General features: G+C 40.9%; 1 protein-coding gene across 1 annotated transcript; it reads left to right on the forward strand.

Moving 5' to 3' along the window:
- The first annotated feature begins 156 nt into the window (after positions 1-156).
- On the forward strand, positions 157-21,129 carry TACC3 (transforming acidic coiled-coil containing protein 3). The gene is made up of 16 exons (XM_041490568.1): positions 157-257; positions 3,831-4,011; positions 4,149-4,294; positions 6,634-7,716; positions 8,875-8,974; positions 9,436-9,628; positions 10,623-10,669; positions 11,516-11,649; positions 12,253-12,364; positions 14,260-14,412; positions 16,659-16,735; positions 16,826-16,869; positions 17,812-17,972; positions 19,305-19,411; positions 19,610-19,730; positions 20,963-21,129. The coding sequence occupies exons 2-16, from the start codon at positions 3,832-3,834 to the stop codon at positions 21,026-21,028; spliced, it is 2,724 nt and encodes a 907-aa protein (XP_041346502.1). The 5' UTR covers positions 157-257; position 3,831; the 3' UTR covers positions 21,029-21,129.
- The last annotated feature ends 1,268 nt before the right edge of the window (positions 21,130-22,397 follow it).

A 22,397-nucleotide genomic window follows, 5' to 3' on the forward strand; every position in this document is an offset into this window, starting at 1 on the left:
GCGCCTGCACCGCCCGCTCTGCGCCGCGCGGGGGCGGGCTCCGGGGGGACGCAACGGTCACGCGTGGCGCTGTCCCCGCCCCCTCCCGCAGGGCGCTCTTCTGATTGGCGGGCGCGCCCCGAACGCGGCTCCCTCATTGGCGGGCCTGGGCTTCCGTTGGGTTTGAAATCGTGAGGCGGCGGCGGAGGGGCTGCGGTTGGTGGTGCGTGTTGTCTCAGCTGAGCGCCCTCAGGGCTCGTCCCGGGACCTGCCGGCAGGTACGGGGGGCTTGGGGACCCCGCTGTAAGGCGGTGTGAGGCTGGGGCGAAATGTTTAGGCTTTCTTTTGTGAGATTGGGTGCTGCAATCTCGGTGAGCCCTCTGTGAGGGAGGGGGAGGGACGGGCTCGGGGAAGTTCGAGCTCTGTAAGCGCTTGAGGGAGTGTGGGGCTGGGAGGGGCTGTGTGGGGACCTCTCTGTGAGGTTGGAGGGCTCGGGGACCGCTGTGGGAGCTTGGGGTGCTATGGGGGTGAGCTGTGGGGCTCCTTTTGGAGCTTCGGGTTGGGGGAGGGTTTGGGGGCCTTTCTGTGACCCTGGAGTGCAGGGGCTGCTGTGTGAGTTTGCGGGGAGGCTTGGTGACCCCTCTGGTCTTGGGATGGTTTGAATTTGATGGGGGGATGGCTGAGGGCCCCTCAGTGAGCTTGGGGTGCTGTGGTGTTTAGGGAGTTTAGCGAGCCCTTTGTGCAATTCACTCTTGGGGTGCTGTGGGACCGGGGGTGTCTCCTTGTCTAGGAGTGTCAGGGACACCTCTGTGAGCTTCAGATGAAGACATTTGGGGGTTATTGCTGTCAATTTAAGGATGAAGAGAAGCAAGGAACTTGGGGGTAATGGCACGAGCTCAAGGGTGGAACTCAGGTGCTCTGCCCCACTGAAGTGGGGGGTGAGGTGAGGCTCTTGGGAACATCCCTGTGTTTTCAGGATCATATGGGGTTGATGCGGGGCCCGGAGTGAGTCAGGAATAAAGAGGGACTGAGGCAGTGCTGGGTTTAGGTCTTTGGGGAACTTTTTGGAGTTTTTTGTCTTAAAACATGTCTTGGTGCCATGATGGGCAGGGATGGACCTCCTGAAAAGCGTTCCCCGGCCTTGCTGCTCCTCCCCTGCAGTCAGGAGAAGGTGATTATGAGAGAGTTGCTTCTCAGGAGAGTGTTTATTTGTTCTGAAGTGAGGTATTTGCACTAAAATAAACATATATATACATCAGTCAGCTGTATGTCTGTTTGTATGGAAATATTTACAGCACATACCGATTTGCTTTGCCATCAGTGAGTGCTGTGCATATTGGCTGCTAGAGGAGTTCAGGAGGATAATGAAGTAGAAGAATTCCATCTCTGTCCTGCATGTTCAGTGGCTTTTCAGGCATTTGAGAACACGTTAGTGTTTTGGATATTGTGTCCTGGTATTTGTTAAACCGGTTAGGTTGAAGCACTTTACAAATGATGGTTAACTGAGGATTAATTACCTGATGTCATATAATTGAATTTATGTAACTTCTTAACTGTAGAATGGCAGGTTCCTGCATGTGCCCACATAAATATCCTTCTAAAATAAGGAGCTTTTCTATTTTTGTGAACTTTGATAGGTCCATGGAAAAGTTTGGGTTGCAAGGGACCTTGAATATCATCTAGGTCCAGCCTCCCTCACAGGGACATGGACACCTTCCAATAGACCAGGTGGCTCCAAGCCCCATCCAGCCTGGCCTTGAGCTTTGTTTTGCAGTGGGAAGACCTTCTGCCTTTCATAATACTTATGTGCCTTGGATGCTGACCACTTTAAACAAAGATATGAATAAGGCCACCCTTTCACTTTATCACAGCTACTAGCTAATGGACTTGTGGAATATTATTTAAATCGAATCTTGACTGCAAATTTAAAAAATAAAATTATTAATTACTTGTAGTATTTTAATCCTAGAAGGACACTTGGTTTCTAGATTTAATATCTAAAGTGGTATATGTATATGGTGTCAATTTATTTGGTTTAGATTTGGTTTAGCAATGGTGCACAAGTAACTCAATGAAAAAGTCTCCAAACAAACTTCCCCTGCTTATGGAGCTCATTTTAGAAGGTGTTGACAACTTTACCATGTCCTAGGCTTGCTTCTAAAGTAATTGCAGTAAGAAACACTGTTTGTAAAGATTTGCTTAATCTGTTGTCTGGAATAAAGGAAAGCAATGAAGTTCACTTCATGTTCTACAAGTGGTTAATGTAAAAATACTTAATACAAAATAAAGCCTGAACTGAGCATTAATATGATGAATAAAGAAGGAATGAAGAAACAGCTAATACTGGCGTGCTTTGCATGCCATTGCTTCTGCAGCTATTGTTTGCATTCCATTGCTGATTAAAAGTGCTGCTGTCAGGCTTGCAGACAAAGCAGCTGAGTTCTGTGGAGAGTAGGAAGCAAATTTTCCCGTAAGGATTTAATGCCTACATTGATGTGGAGAAATGTTTGGAGGTTTATGTACAGAAATTTAAATACATAGGGACAAGGAGATTGAAAATATGACTTAAAATTTTCAGTCCAAGTATTCTTGTTGCCTCTTTATAACACTGAAAACAACCATATGTAGTCTTCTGATTTTTGAGATTAATCCTGAATACATGATGGAAAAACAGGCTAAGGATGACATGTTTGGTCAAATCAAGAATTTGAGATCACTTAGATGGTTACACATTGCAGAAAGCCAAAGTCTCGTCCACTTGATACTGGTTATCTTGCACAGGTGACAAAAGATAATCCATCAGCTCATATGAAATAAATTGTTTTGATAGCAGTTTTTTCAGGTGTCATCCTTCATGGACAGTGGTTATGAATTATAGATCTTCCTTGCCTTCTGTCTAGCTTTTTTTCAAAAGCAGCTGTGCACCACTGAGTGCTAGTGTTAAACCTTTAAGTACAGCAGTGGCTCCAATGGAATAAAAAGCGCAGGCAGAGTTCAAGTACATAGAGCATGGTGGCTCGCCTGGTGTATTTTAGGTGTGCTTTTTCTCTGTTTCTAATTTTTTTTCATCCTTACTCTTAGTTGCAGCCCAGGCTTTAATTTCAAGTCCTTCACACTAGTACAATTAGATCAGTATTCAACAATCTACTAAAGCTTGTGCGTGTCTAGTGTAAGAAAAATATTTCAAAAATACCTTTCTAATGGTGACTTTTCTCATTTGCATACCAATAATGTCTATGCTGCAAAGGATTCCTAAGTACTGTGTGCTTTACAAGAGCAGCATATGCTCAGACAGTGCAGGAAAAGGCTAATTTGATCCAGGACTGATCCCAAACACACCCTAACTAACCAAATTTGTTTCTGCTGTTTGCTGGTGTACGATGTAGTAATGAGACCATGGGAGCAAACAGATGATTGTCACCTGTCTCATGTGGCCCTTGCAGGAGCAGTTGTGTTGCTTAGCTGGATGCCCTGTTACAGGAGACACGGCTGTACGTCACTGGCTGTAGGGGCTGGCAGTGAGGAAACATTGCAGGTGACAGAGCTCCCTTTAAAGGACAGGCAGCTTAATTTGTAAGGCTAGAATGTGAGCTGTGGAAGGCATATCTTCAACGATTAGCTTTTCAAGGCCCTTCCAAAAGCAGAGGGGCTTTGCACTGCTGCTTTTAGATACTTCAGAGTCTCCTGAGATAGACCTTTCCCTGTGAAGCCTTTCCATGCTTCCAACTTTCCCTTTGAAGCTGTTAGTAGTCTTGGCTAGTCAGTGCCAGGCTGTCAACTTCTTCCATTATCTCAAAGTGCATCTGGCTGACCACACCCTCTCATTCATGCTGTGTGTGTTGATGTTCTAGAATGAGTCTGCAGATTTTAAATGCAGAAAATGGAGAAAATGGAGGAAGCCTTAAGGATGATTTAACAGCGGAAGACTTTGACTTTTTCTTTGCGCCGCCGGAACCTACAGGGAGACCGTCTATTCTTCGCCTGTCCCAGAAAGAAAACTTGCCACCAAAAAGTGGGGGAAAGGCAATGAAGGTAAACTTCTTGTTTTGTATTATTTGTATTCTTTCTCGTTCTATGATATCTGCCACTGAATGCATGTGCTATTTGGTCCTTGAAAAATACTGTGCTCATGTTTTTCCTTTTTCTTTCTCCCCACCCCTTTCTTAAAGGTAACCTTTCAAACTCCTCAAAGAGATCCTCACACTAGAAAAATCCTGAGTCCTGCTATGACAGACAAACTTCAGACTGCTTTTGCACTTGACGATTGCCGTGAAGATGTGGCAGATGATGTTTTATTTGCACCCTCTGATGCTGAGTGAGTAGTGGGTCCACTGCTTGCTGTGTTACCCATGTGGGACATGCTCAAGCTAACTTTCCCTATTTTAAACCTGTATAGTCAAAGTATAATATTCTATAACAAGACATAAACTGTGCAAGAGGACCAAATTTAATACTGGCCAATGCATGAACTTTTCCAAAGATAACTGTCATAACTTTTAAGAAAATTTTATCTTGATTGTCATATTAATTATTGAACTTTATTCCTAACTTCTCTGTAACTGATTTCATTAAGGTAACTTATGATATGGATAAATAGCTTGAGAAGAAGTACTGTAAGAAAGTTTTGTGTTCTCTACTTGATGTAAAGTTTCTGTGTGAGAATACAACTATTCTGAAGCTAAGCCTTAAAGTATATGTTAAGTACTGTTGTATCTTGAGGAGTAAAGTCTAAAGAGATAAATCTTCTGAAGGGTTAGCTTAAATTGACACCTTGAGTCAATGAGTATTAAGATTTTCTTTAATCTAGCAGCACAAAGTGAATATACCATCAGTCACAAGTGTAAACATGTTTATGTGCCTTTGTAGTCTAGCAGCCTAAGTCTCAAAGTGGCTCATAGTAGCTGTTTGTAGAAGAGCATAAAATCTGTAATGTTTCAATTTGGGGGTGTCATGACAATATTAAATGCAAATTTTGTTACGGCTTTTTAGGCCCCCTTTAAAGTAGTATAGACATCTGTAATTCCCACCAGCAAGAAGTCTCAGGTCTCAGTTTTGCCTTCTGCAAGTAAATACACCCTTTTATTTGTTTTTTAACTACCCAATACTTTCATTTGATCCCTGTTTTTGTTGTTGGGAGGGGGAGAAAGGGAAAAAGGCGGCAACACTTTGATGTTCTTTAAGTGTATATGTTTGCTTCAACTGTTTATTTCCACTACAGTTTAGTTCAGAAAGCTATTTCTGAACTAGCCACCACAATTAAATTATGGTATTTATGCCCCAAATTCATTGTTTGCACAAATAAACAAAGGTTTAGTACTTACGAAGTTCAAGTGAGTTTAAAGGATCAGCACCGAATTGTTTTAGTTAGGGCATAATTGTATCAATGCACTGCTTGTGCTGAACGTGTCCTCTCCGGTTTTAGAATGTGAGGATTTGTTTGTAACAAGTAAGTGAAAGGGCTCCGTGTTGCTGAACGCGGTCACTTTTGACTTGTCACAAGCGATTGACGTTCCAAGCAGGTGTCTCGCTCCTGACTGGCATTTATTAGGTTAAACACTGAAGGAGAGTGGGAGGGATCTGAGTAGTCGCAGCCTGGGGCTGAGCTATTGCCGGGAAGAGGTGCTCAAACCGGGTGAGAACAACTTCTTCAGCTCTTTATCTTCCACCTCTGCTTTCGAGTTTATCAAAGTGGAGTTTTTAGTGAGTGGCTTTTAATCATGTTCTGTTCTGCAGCAGATAAGGATGGCACATAGAAATAATAACTTTATGGAGGGACAAAACAATGGGAGGAAATCCTCTTTCAGGAAGTAATGGCTTAACTCTCTGTAGTCTGAAGCTAAGCTTTTAGAAGTTGCATGGAGTTTGGGGGAAATGAAGTGGGCAACAATAACTTGTAGAATATTCAGCAATAATGAGTACACAAACTCTTTAACCTGTGTCTTTCACTAGAAAATCTTAACCATTCTCTTACTTGGAGAAGTGTTTTCTTGTATATTGCTGTGCTCTTCAGATCTGCTGCTGTACAGAATTTAGAGTGCCTGAAGTTCAGGGTCTGGTTTTGTATGTAGGCCCTCAAAAATCAAATGGTGGTGCATACTTGCACAGGGGAAAATATTTGCCAGAATGCCCAGACAAAGTAATGACTAGTGTGGGAGAACCTGAATCATGACTTGGTTTGGTCCCAGACTTGAGTCTGTCATGACTCAGATGAATCTGCATGAAGATGGTACCACAAGTTGTTTGTGTTTGAGCTGCTGACTGTCAATAACAATTCCTAAGCAGTGTGTGTTTCACTGCCTAGTGAAAGGGCAGTGTCCAGATGGCAATGTCCAAATGCTGTGGTGAGTACAGCAGTCACCAGGGATGACTGGCATAAGGTATCAAGGCTGTGTAGAACAGGTAGCTTAAGAACACTGGTTAACTTCAGGGGTTGATCTCCTTATGTTTCATGTGTAGCAGAGCTCATAAGCCTTGACTGTTTAGGTGACAACTGAATTCTGGCTGTTATATTTTGCTGTCAGCTGTCTTACTGAAAAATAAAAATAAAAAAAAATGATTACTCTGACCATGCAAAGCTATTTGTGCAAATCTTTCTAAAGATAATTTCAAACTATGCCTGCAAAGTAACTGTCATCTTTTTTCTTTTAAATGCAGCACATGTCAACAAAAGACTGAAGCTGAAACAAACAATACACAAATGCCAGAGAAGGTCAGCGTGGCTCCTTACCCAGATGATGAGATGCCAGTGAAGAGTCGAGGTTCCTACAATCTTGATTTTGATAACTTAAATGATATCAATCCTTTTCAAAGTTCAGTACAGTTGCCTCATTCTCCTGGAAATCTGCAAAAGTCTCTTGTAAAAGTATCCAGCAGTCCTGAGAAAACTGTTGAAAAAAGTAGTGATTCTCTTCTGTGGGACAATGCAGCTCCTTTTGCTTCAACTACAGCAAGTACAGAGTGTTTAAGTGAAGACAAAGGTCTCATCTCTGAAAAAGAATCTGCACTGAGCAAGCTGGAGTCTGACAAATCCAAGCTGTCACCTAAGCAAGAAATTGGTGACTCTGAGCAGGGTGTGAAGTCTGCTTCCACAGATGCAAGCCAAACTGATAATTCAGTGGTATTAGCAGAGGCACCTACACCTCCTGTACAGTCACCTGGCAGCTTAGGTCCCAGTGGTTCTGATGTGAGCAACTCTTTTAAAACTGAGGAATCAAAGCTTCAGAATGTTTCAGTAGCAGAACAAGCCTCTGCACAAGAGTCAAAGCCTGATGAAGAGCTGAGTGTCTCCAAAGAGAAACCTGCAGAAAAGCCTGATGTCACCAAGGCTGGACCAGTAAAACTGGAATTTGACTTTGATAATACCACTGCTAGAAAACCACCTCCTAAGAAACTAGGTAAAAGACCTGGAATTAAGCCACCTGCTAAAAAAATTCCTATTACCAAAACAAAACCAGAGAATACTGAAGTGCAAAATAAAAGTAATGTGGAGGATGAAATCCCTATTCCTAAAGCATCTTATCAGTTTGACTGGGACAAACTTGATGATCCAAACTTTAATCCGTTTGGAGGAGGCTCTAAAATTTCCACCTCACCCAAGCGTTCTAAACCCAGCCCTCGGAAAGCTCCCCTGCCAGAGGAACAGGAGAGTGCCTCGCCAAGAAGGGAACCTCTTCCAGTGGAGCAGGATAACAGGCCAAGTGAAACCTGTGAAGCTGTGAAGAAAGAACCTAAAAGTCTGTAAGTGAATCTGTTAGCTGAATGCAGGAGCACCTTGAATTAATGTGAGGAAAGTTAGATAGTATCTCAAACTAGTCCATTCCTACTTCTTAGACAGCATCCCTCCCAGGCTGGCAGAGTCTCTTGTTTGTAATCTATAACACAATTATGTTGCAACAGGAAAGGTCGTAATTGGGGAAACTCCTGAGATGACTAGCTTTAGGCAAAAGGAGTTCTTAAGTCTGGGAGAATGGGAGAGAACAGGTTTAGGTGGAAAGAGCATTGTTCAAAGTGGTGCTTTCCCCACTTCTCCAAGATTAAAGTGTGGAGAATCATGTGACTGCTACTGCCTTTAAATAAAACAGGGAAGTGAGCAGCAGTGTTGTGCATGGTGCAACATGGGAAGGGATCAGGCAATTTTGTTCTCTGCCAAACTCTGAGGCGCTGTTTCTTCCCTGCATCTTCTTTGTATCTAAATGCTATCTCCAATAAAAAGAGCTGGCTCTGAAGCTCAATTTTCTTTTTTTATTTTCTTTTTTTTTTTGGCAGCATACAGACTTTTTACTTGAAGATGGGATATGTTCTTACCTTTCCTAGAAAGTCTAGTTATTAATGTTACTATAGGCAGTCAGGTGCTTGCCAGAACTAGACTGGCACCAATTGTTCATTTGACGGAAGTGTTTGCACTCTTGCTCCCTGTGTAACATGATCAGTTACTGTTTACCAAGATGAAAAGTTTACTTACTGCTGACAGCACAAGTGGAGTATTGGACTTCTCTAATGAAGTTCACACCAGTAATCACAACATTGCCTTGGAAAGAGGAGCAGGCTGCTTGTAATTCTGTTCTTAATGAAGCAAAGAGCTTATCTTTAACTTAAAAAAAGCAATGAGCCTAACAAATGGAAATAAGAGCAGTGTTAAGTGAATAGAAATAAGTGATGCTGCTGTGGCTTTCTGCTTCCCAGGAAACACTGCTTCTCATGGTGGGAGAGCTTTCTGTCACCTAAGTTGTCACCAGGCAAGACAGTAAATTTACATCCCCACCCTCTGTAAAGTTTCCTGTGCTGTGACAGTAGAAACTCTCAAGGAAGCTACCTTTGTTCAGTTCATCTGGTAATACAGAATTTCAGCTGTGTGATGTACATACTGACTTTTTTTATTCTGATTGTTTTCTTTAGGGAAATGGTTGAGCAGAGTGTTGTAGAAGACATGCCAAAAGCTCAAGAAGAGAAGCCAGGAGTTCAAGCAGAAGCTGAACTTCCAGGAAAAAGAGAAGTGGTAAGGTGTAGGAAAGATAGCCAGTTCTTGTGAAGTTGTTCCATGAAACAGAGTTCTCTGGCTTAATAACTTAATCTTGTGAAACCTGTTTTTGATATTTTGTCTAAAACCCACTAAGAATTAGTGGGTTTATGCATCTTCAGCAGCTCTAGAAGGAATGTCAACTGTGCAGACCTGTGTTTTGAAGGTAACATGAGAGACAGCCAAATCGGTGCCTTTATATTTAGTATCTTTTGGTCAGCAATTGCATACAAGGACAAACATAAGGGTGTGGCCTCTAGAAAAGTGGCTCCTGAGCTGTGCTCACTGTTGGTAGTTCAATTTTTATGCCTGTAAATTCTTGTTTTATTATATTGGCTGCCCAGTTAGTTTATGACAAACCAATTTGATCATTAAAATGATTCTCATTGCATTTTAAAGTAATTATTTTAACAATTAAAGGCTTTTGTTTTTCTCATCAGGAGAAGCAAATGAGCCCATCTAAAATGTCTCCAGCTAAGGTTGCCCCCTCTCAAGATAATTTGGTTTCCACTGACAGTGGAAAAAAGTCGATGTCTGCAGAAGAAATTAAACCTAGTTCCCCTAGAATTGAGGCAACAGCAGATGAGCCAGCTGGTGCTGAACCTGAAGAGCTGTTCAGACCATCATCGGAAGGTAAGGGCATTTCTTTTATACAGACTGAAAATGTGTTGTTTCAATAATGCATATAGATATTTTTCTACTTAAGCTTTATTATAGATAGTTTTTTTCTCTCATTCTGCCCTTTTGAAAGGACTCCAGAACCCACAGAGACTAGCAGTGCTGGGAATTGTACTAAGCCTATTTCTAACTTCCTCTGGTTTAAGCTAAGTTCAAAAAGCTGGCTATTAGAATTCAGTGACCTGTGAGGATGGAATTTAGTCTGGTACAGAAACCATCTTTTTAGAGTTTCAGTGGCAGTTTCTGGGCTCAAAAATTGCTCCCTTAAAATAATTTCTGGTGTTAAAGGCTTTGTAAATTGAGAGCTCGTGATCTGTACAGCTGTGTGTGAGTCTTGTAGGTTGCTGCAGGCCTTAGCACTGCTGGTTTCATACTGCAGTGTGAGTGATCTTCCTGACAAGCATGCTTGTCTTGAGAGCTTCTCACACAGCTGTGAGTTAACCACTTGGAAGGGTTATTCCTGGTAGGAGCATTGTGTGGCAGGATGAGCACATGGTTTGACTGCAGTGCAGTCTCTCACTTACTTTCACAGTGGAGTGGAGTCACTGTATTGGGAAATGGTTATAACTTCATCCTTCAGATCTGAGCTGTGTGCTAATTTTAATGGTGAGATTGTCAATCTTGCTCTTTCATGGGGCATTGTGTGTAACAAAATATCTGAGTGTGCCTGTCACTTTAGCCGTAGAACAGAAGTTCTTCAACTGGGTGTTAAATCCTAGGTATTCTTACGAGTACATGGGAACAAATGGAAGTTTTACATTTGCATAGCTTAGAAATCTTTACTTTCTTCAGGTCTGGATAGAAAGACATTTTAACCAATGAAGAGCTAGAAGTTATGAGACTGAGAGCAGGGATTTACTTGCTTTATACACATATGTGTTTGTTTCTGTCTGTGGTAGGACAATTTGGCAGTATTGCATCTTCATTGTATTGTTTCCTCATTTTGCAGTTTTTGGAATGGGCATAGACTATCTGGAACAGTTTGGGTCTTCATCAGTAAGTATGACATGAAATATTTTGTTTACCTTCCTGGCAGTGTGGAAAGGAAAGCAAAGATGAAAGTGTCAAGCCTTAAATGTTTTCATTAATTAATGTTGCTTAGAATTATCCACAGAAATTGTAATCTGTTCCAAAGGAATGTGATGACAAGGCTGGGTAGGGAGTGATGGTGCAAGGAAATGTAGTTATAAGCAGTTTAACTAAAAATCAGGGGTCTCTGGTGTCAGTCTGCAGAGGTGTTGTTTTTCTTTAATAGCAGTGAAACTGAGGTGAATGATGTTTCACTTCTGGCCAAAACTGCTAGAAGATGATGCTTTAAAAGTGCAGGATAATTGTTTCAAAAAGTTTTTTTAAAGCTCTTTTGCTTTATGGCCAGTTTTAGAAAATCTGTCTCTAAGTGGGGCTTGTCATGTTTTAATCAGTTCATTTATTCTTACTGTTATTCTGGACCCAAGCAGGAGAATCTCTGAACAGTGAATGCACTGAATTGAAATTGTTTTAGTCATGCTGTTTGTCCTTAGGATTTTATAAGTGAAGAGAAAATGGCATACACTGGTTTTTCAGCTTATAATACTCTTCCCCTGTGTCTTCTGGATTGGGATAGTTCATTAATGTTTGTCCTTTTGATTCAGTCTGTGAGCAGATTGAGCTCTCTTGATATTACATAAGGACTTAAGCATGTGGGCATGGAGTTCTCTTATGTAATTTTCCTTCTGAGAACACTGCTCTGGCCACTGAAGAATAGGCTCACCCACTCTTCAGAGGATTATTTGTGTGTGGGTGGGATGTGTGTGTTGAGCTCTGAAGCAGATCTGTCAGTTTATGCCTTTTTCCCCCCTTCAGTTCAAAGAATCAGCCTTGAGAAAACAGTCACTGTATTTGAAGTTTGACCCTCTGTTGAGAGACAGTCCAAGAAAACCAATTTATGGTATTATTGAATCAAGTGAGAGTATCATGAAAGCTCCATCTCAGCCTGGGTAGGTATTGACTTGTTACATAAAATCAAAGTTGTTTAGATTGGAAAAGACTTTTCAAATTGTCAAGTCCAGCAGTTAACCCAGCACTGGGGAGTCCACTGCTAAACCATGTCCCCAAGGGCAGCATCCACACATCTTTTAAATAACTGCAGGTCTGATGATTTGCCTGTTCCAATGCTTGACCACCCTTTCAGTGAAGACATTTCCCCTAATATCCAATCTAAACCTCCCCTGGTGTACTTTGAGGCTGTTTCATCCAGATTTGTTCCTTGGGAGATCAATCCCCCCATGTCACTACAAACTCCCCTCAGGTGGTTGTAGAGGAATGTCCCCCTGAGCCTCCTTTTTTCCATGCTGAGCCCCCTCCATTGTCCCTCATCAGACTTGTGCTCCATACCCTTCTCCAGCTCTGTGCCCTTCTCTGGACAAGCTCCAGCACCTCAGTGTCCTTATAGTGAGGGGCCTGAAACTGAACACAGGATTCAAGGTGTGGCTTCACCAGCGCTGGGTGCAGCGGCACAATCACTGCCTGTTGCTGGTACAAGAGCTTTGCAAAGAAAGACAGCACTTGAATTGAGTGGTGCTATGTTTGTTCATTTTTAGGCCTGTTGCTGATTTAAGTCAAGTGCCTGAGGAAGCTGGAAAGCCTCTAGTGAGTCTTGAGAGTGAAGAAAAACCAAAAGGACTAGATCTTCTGGGGACATTTACAACTTCTGTAAGGGCGTCTGGAATGCTATCAGGTTTCATCTTGATAGTTTAGGAAGGGGATAGCCAAGGTTCTGGGTTTAAGACTTAGGCAGGTATTTTAGGCATTACAGAATCTGATAAATGTTTACTTAAATGATTGTTTTAAACCAGGTTGAATACTCATTTATATTGAAGTTGAACTTTGTGATGAACATTTTCTTCAGTATTAAAAGTATTTTTTGTGGAAGCTGATGCCATTGCACACAGTCTAAGGGAATTTGAGCTGTTTTTAAGAATGCTCTAGTCAAGCAATCTTTTTTTATGCAAGTCAAGCTACAAAAGGCAAGCTGTGTTTTGTAATTGCATTGGTGTCAAAGAATCAGCCTTGAGAAAACAGTCACTGTATTTGAAGTTTGACCCTCTGTTGAGAGACAGTCCAAGAAAACCAATTTATGGTATTATTGAATCAAGTGAGAGTATCATGAAAGCTCCATCTCAGCCTGGGTAGGTATTGACTTGTTACATAAAATCAAAGTTGTTTAGATTGGAAAAGACTTTTCAAATTGTCAAGTCCAGCAGTTAACCCAGCACTGGGGAGTCCACTGCTAAACCATGTCCCCAAGGGCAGCATCCACACATCTTTTAAATAACTGCAGGTCTGATGATTTGCCTGTTCCAATGCTTGACCACCCTTTCAGTGAAGACATTTCCCCTAATATCCAATCTAAACCTCCCCTGGTGTACTTTGAGGCTGTTTCATCCAGATTTGTTCCTTGGGAGATCAATCCCCCCATGTCACTACAAACTCCCCTCAGGTGGTTGTAGAGGAATGTCCCCCTGAGCCTCCTTTTTTCCATGCTGAGCCCCCTCCATTGCCCCTCATCAGACTTGTGCTCCATACCCTTCCCCAGCTCTGTGCCCTTCTCTGGACATGCTCCAGCACCTCAGTGTCCTTATAGTGAGGGGCCTGAAACTGAACACAGGATTCAAGGTGTGGCTTCACCAGCGCTGGGTGCAGCGGCACAATCACTGCCTGTTGCTGGTACAAGAGCTTTGCAAAGAAAGACAGCACTTGAATTGAGTGGTGCTATGTTTGTTCATTTTTAGGCCTGTTGCTGATTTAAGTCAAGTGCCTGAGGAAGCTGGAAAGCCTCTAGTGAGTCTTGAGAGTGAAGAAAAACCAAAAGGACTAGATCTTCTGGGGACATTTACAACTTCTGTAAGGGCGTCTGGAATGCTATCAGGTTTCATCTTGATAGTTTAGGAAGGGGATAGCCAAGGTTCTGGGTTTAAGACTTAGGCAGGTATTTTAGGCATTACAGAATCTGATAAATGTTTACTTAAATGATTGTTTTAAACCAGGTTGAATACTCATTTATATTGAAGTTGAACTTTGTGATGAACATTTTCTTCAGTATTAAAAGTATTTTTTGTGGAAGCTGATGCCATTGCACACAGTCTAAGGGAATTTGAGCTGTTTTTAAGAATGCTCTAGTCAAGCAATCTTTTTTTATGCAAGTCAAGCTACAAAAGGCAAGCTGTGTTTTGTAATTGCATTGGTGGGATGAAAAGCACTTAGGTTAAACTGGATGCTCTTGCATCTATGGTTTATAGTTTGAGCAGATCTGCCTGCAGCAGCTCATCCTGAAAGGATCTCTTTTGCTTGTGAGGAACAGCATGGTGTCAACTGCTTTCTGATAGCTGTAATTGGTGGATAGCAGTTTTGGTTCTACCTTATGGGTATTTCTTAGAGCTATGTGGTCTACTTCAAGGTAAGAAACTTAAGGTTTTATGCTAACAAAGTTGTGGAGGTGTCTCATGTGTTTAAGTGAGATACATTGGCTTCAAATAACATGCATGCACCTAATCAGTGGTATGACAGTAAGAATCTGTTGAAACTTGGCATTTTTCTTTTCTTTACAGGATTCTGGTCCCCTAATTCCAGACTCTCTGAGTAGTGATGTTCCTCCAGTCCCTTTTGCTACTTCTACAAACGCTGCAGTGGATGCTATTATAGATGTGCTAAAATATAGCCAAAAAGATATGGATGCAGCTGTTGAACTGGTGAAGAGAGAGGTATGGTGGCCCTTCCAAAGCAGAACTTGGCATAGCCTTGGAAGGTCCTTTTGTTTGGATTATCTGGGATAAATCTCTACTTTGCAGTTTCTCATCATACTTGACATAAGCGTCTCATTATGAAAAGCTTGCTGTGGACTTGATGGGTTCTGTAGGTATAGAACTTTTTAGACCTAACACTTAAGGAAATAGCACAAACTTCATTATTAGTCAAGTTCTGCCTTATATCTGGTCATTATTAAAAGGCACATGTTATCAGATGGGATAGTTAGACTTAATATCAGTAATCTGGATACTCCTTATTCAACAAGCAGAATACATTTTCATGCCAATGGAAGAGAGTAACTTATGTGACTTCCCTAAAACAAGATAAAACTGTAGTGCCAGTTCAGTGCTATGATCAGTTCTTTACTTTTGGGGCCTGAATGCACAAGAGCATGTCCAGCTCATAAAGTGAAGGTGAGGTCTGGAGCTCACTCCAGAGGATAAAGACATTAGTGAAGGAGGGAAGAAGTAGTTGGTAAGATTTTAAGCCTGTTCTATAATTGCAGAAATTGCCTTTAAAAGCCCATCTTCTGACTGATGCAAGAGGACTTATATATCCACTTACTTCAACAATTGGTGTACTTGATTCATTATGACTTCTGAGTTATGTTACCTTACAAACACTAAATAATGTAAGAGGAGAATTTAAGCATAAATGTCCTTAAAGCTAATGATATCACTTCAGCAAAAAAATGGAGCTTCCAAAATTCCTGATTGCTCTACTGCAGGCAGTGGCATTAGGGACACCAAAGATGACCTGTGATTATTTGCTGCTTAAGTTCTTTTGTTTTAGAGTACAGAGATAGTGGCTTTTGTAGGAATAACTTTTGCTTTCTGTCATTTAGGAGGTGACTTTCACTCAGCATATTGTCTAGGACAGGTGGCTTTGACAGGGGACAGCTTTTAATGCGTTGATCTAACACTAAGAACCTATATAATAGCAAGGGGTAAAGCTGGTAGTATCTTTGAAGTGCTGCTCTTTCATGTTGGAAAGAACTACTTTAAACCTGGAAGCACCGTTGTAGGTGTGACTGGATGGCTCCAGCTGTGTCACTAAGTAATAAAAAGGCCTGGAATTACAATATCAACCTGAAAGGAAGACAGGCTAATTTTTTTTTCTTCATCTGTGAAACAACTCAGGAATAGGAGGAAAGTGAAAATCTGGTTTCCATCTGAGCAAATACAGCATTTATGAAAGCTTGCTTTTTTGGGGCCTACTGAACCCTTTTTGAGCTTGCAAGTATCTAATTTGTTTCCATCTTCACATACTTTTGCAATATTTTTTTCCTAGCTTAGCTATCACTACTTCTCTTAATAGTACATTCTATTTTTGCTAGTGTCCTGCTTCCTGTCACCTGAAATATTGCAATATATTTAAAATTAGATTGCTCTAAAATAAATACTGAGAAATCAGTGTACTACAGTTTACTATGTAGTGTTGTGACAAAACTAGCAGTAATCATGTGCTTTGACTGTTTTTTTTTATTTCCTGGTTATTTTATGTATTTTGAGCCTCTTGTCTTTGAGGGCCTCCTGCAGTTCAGTCAGCTCTGTGGTTACAGCTCTTAAATTGTTATGGAGCTTGTACAACGTGTTTAGCAAAGAGTGTTTGTGCTGCTTAATTCTGTTACTGTGAGCTCTCCTTTAGTTTAGCTGATGTGAAATAGGTGTCATTCTCAAATTAATTGAGGCATCTTTTAATCCTCCCTTTCCACTTTCCCTAATTTAGTGTTGAGTATAAGTTACTGCAAACAACAATCTGATGTTGAACAGGCTTCTGGTATTTGTTCTCTCGTGTGTTAATACTAGCAGGTTTGTGAAGTGCTTTTTTTGTCTGCCCTGTAAATAAGAAGGAAATGTGTATCACTTGAGAGAATGTTCCTTGGCCCATTATGTTCTGTCAGAAGTTAGTCTACACAGACACTGAGTAAGAGTAGCCAAGGGGGTGGGTTGGCTGAGTTGACTCTGATCTTGCCACTTGAAAAGATGCTGGGAATCATATATGCAAAATCTATGTGTTAATCTAAATTTTGAGTCAAGTTTGTAATTAAACAATTTTGATTCTGTTAAGCAATTAGAACTTCTCTTTCTCTGTATTAAGTTAAAAGTATACCTAAGTTGCACTTCAGACTGTTTTTAGTATCAAATCTTTTGTATCTTTTTGTGCAAAAAAGTAAAGGCTTACCTTTTCACCCTCAAAGGTTCAAGAGAAAGAGCTGGAGATTGAGAAATGGAGTCAGAAGTATAATAAGCTTCATATGGAATACAAAGAAATGGGGTATGAATCTGTCCTGACTTTTATATCTATCTAGTTATTCCAGATGGTTTTTCTAACTTATGTTCAACTTTTCTTTTTCATGGCTTTTAGAAAAATAGTTGCCGAATTTGAACAGACAATAACACAGATTATGGGTAAGTTTCCTATTTACACTTTGAGTCCCTTGGGGGGCTGGGGCATGCTTAACGCAGAGTTACTGAATGAGGTTAGTACTCTTTCACCTCTGACATTAATATTTCAAGTGCTTCCAGGATAAGTGTGAGGTTTAAGACAAGATAGACAATTCTATGCATATCCATACAGACATGATACCACTTGATAGGTAACAATGACTTTTTGAATCAGGCATGAACACAACTTTTTCTTCACTGGAGCTGTTGGTTTATTAAGACTGGTAGATCCAGTTGCCAGCACTCTGGGTTTAACTGTTTACTCTCTGACCTCATTTAAGTGGCAAGGTATCACTAGAAGTTCTTGCTGGACAGATTTGGCCTTTTGCTTTAGTCAAATTTGTGGTTTCAAAACTAGGAAAGACATCCAGTGAAGGTCCTGCATAGTTACACTTTCTTAGCTCAAAGCTGAGTTAGGCACATCTGTGCCAGCTCTTCTGTGCTCTTGTAAGGCCATGGGAAACATAGCTGGGGTGTAGTAACCCAAACCTCGTCTGAAAGTCTGCTGTGCTAGTCTGACTTGTTACCCCAGTCTCCTCCAGGTCTTCCAGCTGTTGTGTATGTTTAGTAAAAGATAGTTTTGGATTCCTTGCTTCTATCACAACATTCGAGGCTCCTGTAACAGTAAACTCTGGTGGAGTATTTTGACTACAGTGCAGGAGAAAAAATGCTTTTAGCAAGCACATGGTCATGGTGTTTAATGGCCTTAAGTTTGCTGTGAGATAATATGTAACAAAGATACAAAGACTTCTTAAAAGCACAGACATGGTGTCTTTACAGGTGAGGGGCCATGTTATAAAATCTTTGTAAGGGGAAGAATTGAAGGTGTGGGGGTATCTGTCTGTACTATAGAACTGGTTTTATGCAAAAGCAATAACTATCATGGGTTAACTCCACTTTCTGTAGAGGATGCTCAGAAGCAAAAGGAAACCTCAAGGAAGGAAATACAGAAGCTGGTGGAAGAGAAGCAGCAAGCCATTGCAGATCTGAACTCTATGGAGAAGTCCTTCTCTGATATCTTCAAACGACTTGAGAAACAGAAAGAGGCATTAGAGGGTTACCACAAAGTAAGATGATTTAATGCAAATAATACCCTTCACTAAATCTCATTTATTTTGGGAGAGGAAATGGTGAAATTTCTAGAGCAGCCATTAATTAGGCAGTATAGGGACTACCTGTAAAACCAGGTGCTAAGTTGTTTATTTAAATATTTTTAAAAAAACCTACTAATTTGTTGTATTTAATGACTGACTTAAAGTAAGATAGTATCTTAGAAGGCAGAGTTTCTTCAAACAGAAGTGAGCTGTTTCTTGCTGCAGCACATCTTTTTTGCTAATCATAGAGATACTCTCATGTGGCAATTGCTGCATAAGAGCAGCTTGTTTTCCCTACATCATATTGAATGAATGCTGAAGAGGATGTGCAATTACAAGTCAGAATAATAGGTTATTAGGTGGTCCCTTCTAAGATGCTTGTGGGGTTGTTTTAAAGCTAAAATCAGGCCTTAGTTCTGCAGCATCTTCAGAGGCTGGAGGAAAGAATCTAATGAGGAGTATAAGCTACAGTTTTTTACTCCAAGAAATACATGAAAATTGATTGAGTTGGTGCTTTAAAAAGTGCCTTCAGATTTTTTCATTCAATTATCTTTTAATGTCCCTGTTTACTAAAACTTAGAAACTAGCCTCTTAGTTTCGTGCTAGTCTAGGTTTTAGAAACAGGCATAGTGTCTGTTACACCTTCAGTTTCTTCTTTGCCAATATGTCAGGCTTCCTTCATCTTGTGTCCCTTCCATTTCCACCCTAAATTCAGAAGCCTTTTCCTTGGTACAGAGATAAACATTGATTGGAAATACAATTACTAAATTCAAGACCTCCAATTAGCAGAGTCTTAGCAATTGTTTCAAACAGTTCCAACTTCCTACAATAGTTTATAAAATATGTTCATAGTGTGACTACCAAGGTAACTTTCTTGCTATTAGTGTTGGATTTGTTTACATCAGGGTCCAAAGTCTGAATCTTTCTGTGGGTTCTTTGGAGAAGTTGAATTTCTAGTTATTCCTGTGACAATTGCAACTTAATACAAAGCTGATTTTAAAAAAAATTGGAGCAAAACAAACAAAACCAACTAGTGACTGTTGTTTTAGCGACCTTCTTTACTAGAGTTTGCTACTAAATAATGTACTGTGGGGAAATATGGTGAATAAATGTTTGCAAAGTTAAGATAGTTGAAAGGAAGCAGTTTAGTCCATATAGGCCTGTGGGATTTCATAGTTGTTCCTGTAACTCCAGTGAGCAAACACTGCCCTTCAGGTGTAGTCAAATAACCCATTGGTCAAGTGGGGAGACTCCTCCATCTTCTAGCTTAAACAACTAACTGAACTTCTCTGCGTTTTGGGACAGAATGAAGAAGTTCTGAAGAAATGTGCAGAAGATTACTTGGCTAGAATTAAAAAAGAGGAGCAGAGATACCAGGCACTGAAAGCACATGCTGAAGAAAAGCTGCAGCAGTAAGTACCATGTCAAGAAGCCAGGTACCAGGAATGACATATAGTTTTCACAGTAGCTGCAGAATGTGGTTCAATAGTGCCAAAACTTGACTTAAACATTTTTCATTTGGTAATTAATCCAAAGTAAAAGCATCTAGTGTGATTCTGAGAGTTCTGCTGTCTGAAGGGAGTGTAAACACCATCTTGTGCCTGTTTCAGAGCCAACGAGGAAATTGCTCAGGTTCGCAGCAAAGCAAAATCGGAGACTGCAGCACTTCAAGCCACTCTGCGCAAAGAGCAGATGAGGATCCAGTCTTTAGAGAGGAGCCTTGAACAAAAGGTCAGTCACAACACCGTGGGTGAGTTCTCTTCCAGCTATTGCCTTAGACTAGGTTAAGAACTCCCTTGCATCAGGGCTAGGAGGAGCCTTGCTAACTGTGCTGGTCTTGATGGCTGCTGTCCTGGCAGGCTTTGGGAAATTGGCATTGAGACCTAAGACACAAGTGTCATGTCAGGTCTCGTCTGTATGTTTAGATTTTTTTGGAGCACAAGGTTGGTTTCCAAACCAGTCTGGGCTCCTGTGTCAGGAGGTTACTGAAGGAGGTGGTGATTAGCAGTTACATGTGGTGCAGAGCAGAATCTGGGAGTAAATTTGAATAACTGTCTGGCTCAGCTTGTTCATGAGCATGACTTGTAAGCTGTTAGCATATATTTTACTGTATGTGACTCAAATTTTCAATATTGTTCAGGCCAGTAGTCCTTGTACTTTATATTGTTTCATATTGCATAGGTGAAGTCTTGAAATGTTTTGTAAAGGCATATCCTTTGTTGTAACCCTTCAAAAGAATAAGCTTTTTGAAGATTAAAATCGCTGCTGGAAGTGCATGCTGTTAGTTTACTGCATCATTGTTGTTGCTGCCAGTATTGAAAAGTCAAAAATTGATAGTGCTGACAGATTCCTATTATGGAAAAAACCCGTGTTTGTGAATCTTCAGGTTTATGGCTGAAGTTTGCATAGCAGAAGAAAGAGTAGGCCTGTAACTGGAGAGATGAGACAAGCCATTTAACACAGAACTAGGTTTGCTCTTAAGTCACAAGTACAGTAACACTCTAAGAGTTCATATTAAAATGGTTTAACTGTTCCATAAGGAATTCTACAAACTGGAAATTGTCACATGTCAGTAAAAGTATCAAGGCATTTTACAGAGTCTTTCTTGTGAAGATTAAAGTCTAAATTGTCCATGTCCTGGATTTTGGTGCACCTTACAAAGGCTGAGCCCCAAAAGTCTTGTTTCCTTGGATCAGGTGGTCTCCATGTGTTATGGGAATGTCTGTGGAAGAAGCAGAAACAATATACTGGATTTAATTTCTCATTTCCTGAGGCTCCTAAGGATGCCATGTGACCTTTGGCATAGTAGACTCTCCTCTATATTAAATTTGCATGAGCCACCATCATGTAAATGGACTTTCTATTGCATATACTGGCAAACAGGACTTACTGCAATCAGCTCACTACAAGGTTCTAACATAGTTTGGGCATACCTGAAACTCACTCTTTTCTTTCTTCCACAGACTAAAGAAAACGATGAATTAACGAAAATCTGTGATGACTTGATCTTGAAGATGGAAAAAAATTGATATCTTAACTGTCTTGTAAATATGTTTATTTTCTCTGACTTGCTGTCTTGTGTGTTCATTCACTTTTTTAATGTATGTGGGGAAAAAATAAAATTCTTGATTCACACTTCCATATTGTTGGCTGTATCTTTTGTAGGAAACATCTGTTAACTTAGGTTTAATTACTGCTTCCAGTAAGTAACAATGTCTTTCATAGCATTTTCACACATTGCTCAAAGGAAAGACTTAGTCAATGTACCCTCAGTCTGTGCCCTGTGTAAGAACTGCAGAGTTCTGTACTCTTGACCTGGCTTTGCTGGGAAGGGTTGCCATGGGCACTGTCTCTATTTTGCTCTTGCTGCTCTCTCACTTAAATCAAGGCATTCCAGAGTTACAAGACTGAAATAAAACTGAACCTGCACAAATGCTATAAAGTATTTAGTAATGTAAAAAGATTTGGAACTTTGGCTTTGGTTTGTGGGTTTGGGTTTTTATTATTAAGAGGAGCTGGAGTGATTTTGTTTTTTGCAGATAAGCTAAGCAAAGGGTTTAATGGCAGGACTGATTGCTGCTTTCCTTCTCTGGGGTTTTCCATGTCATTAGTCTGTCTGACACTATTGGCTGTAGAATGTTCAGTCAATCTCCCTGGCCCTGCCCGTAGTGGAGAGCCTTGAGAGCTGAGGGCTGCAGGTCACAGGCCATGATGAAGTCAGCCCTAGGCAGTAGCAGACATCTTGAATGTGCTGTTATTACCTGGCAGACAGCAACAGGATTGTCTCAGTGCAAGATACAGCTTCTGATTTCCAGAATTACTTGGGAGGTTATTCTCTCACTTCCCTGACTTGTAGGTGCATCTTCCTCAGAAGGGCTGTTGCTGCTGAGTGTGCTGAGCTGCACTTGGAGCCCTTCTCTTAAATCAGCGTGGTCTGCCTGGGTGGGTAGAAAATGAGCAGCAGTGCCTTCAACTCCAGAGTCAACTCCTCTGTGAGGCAGCTACTGCTCAGTGTGGGAAGCAGGAACACCCTACAGATCAAAGCTAGTTAATCAGCATGCTTCAGGTTTGTGATTTGTGGTGTTTTCTTTGTGATTCCTGCACTAATGTGAGAGGGTGACAGCAGTGGCAATGATATTAAATGTCAGGCTCTTGTGGAAGTTGTGCTGTACTTTTTAACTTACAGCTTAGGAAAGTGGCAGATGGAAGAGGAGAAGAAATAGCCATAGAAGAGCATACAAAACCAAAGTTCACTATCCCCTGCCTCAACTTCAGGTTGTAGGATGCCCTTGGGATGTTCCTTTGTAAATAGACAACTATACTGGTGAGAAATATTGTACTTGGTCTAATGTGGGAAATGTCTTAGTTATAGAAACAGGTTTTCACTAGATTTGCAAT

The sequence above is a fragment of the Pyrgilauda ruficollis genome, unplaced genomic scaffold (assembly GCF_017590135.1).
Source record: "Pyrgilauda ruficollis isolate IOZ18807 unplaced genomic scaffold, ASM1759013v1 scaffold1, whole genome shotgun sequence".
NCBI lineage: Eukaryota > Metazoa > Chordata > Aves > Passeriformes > Passeridae > Pyrgilauda > Pyrgilauda ruficollis.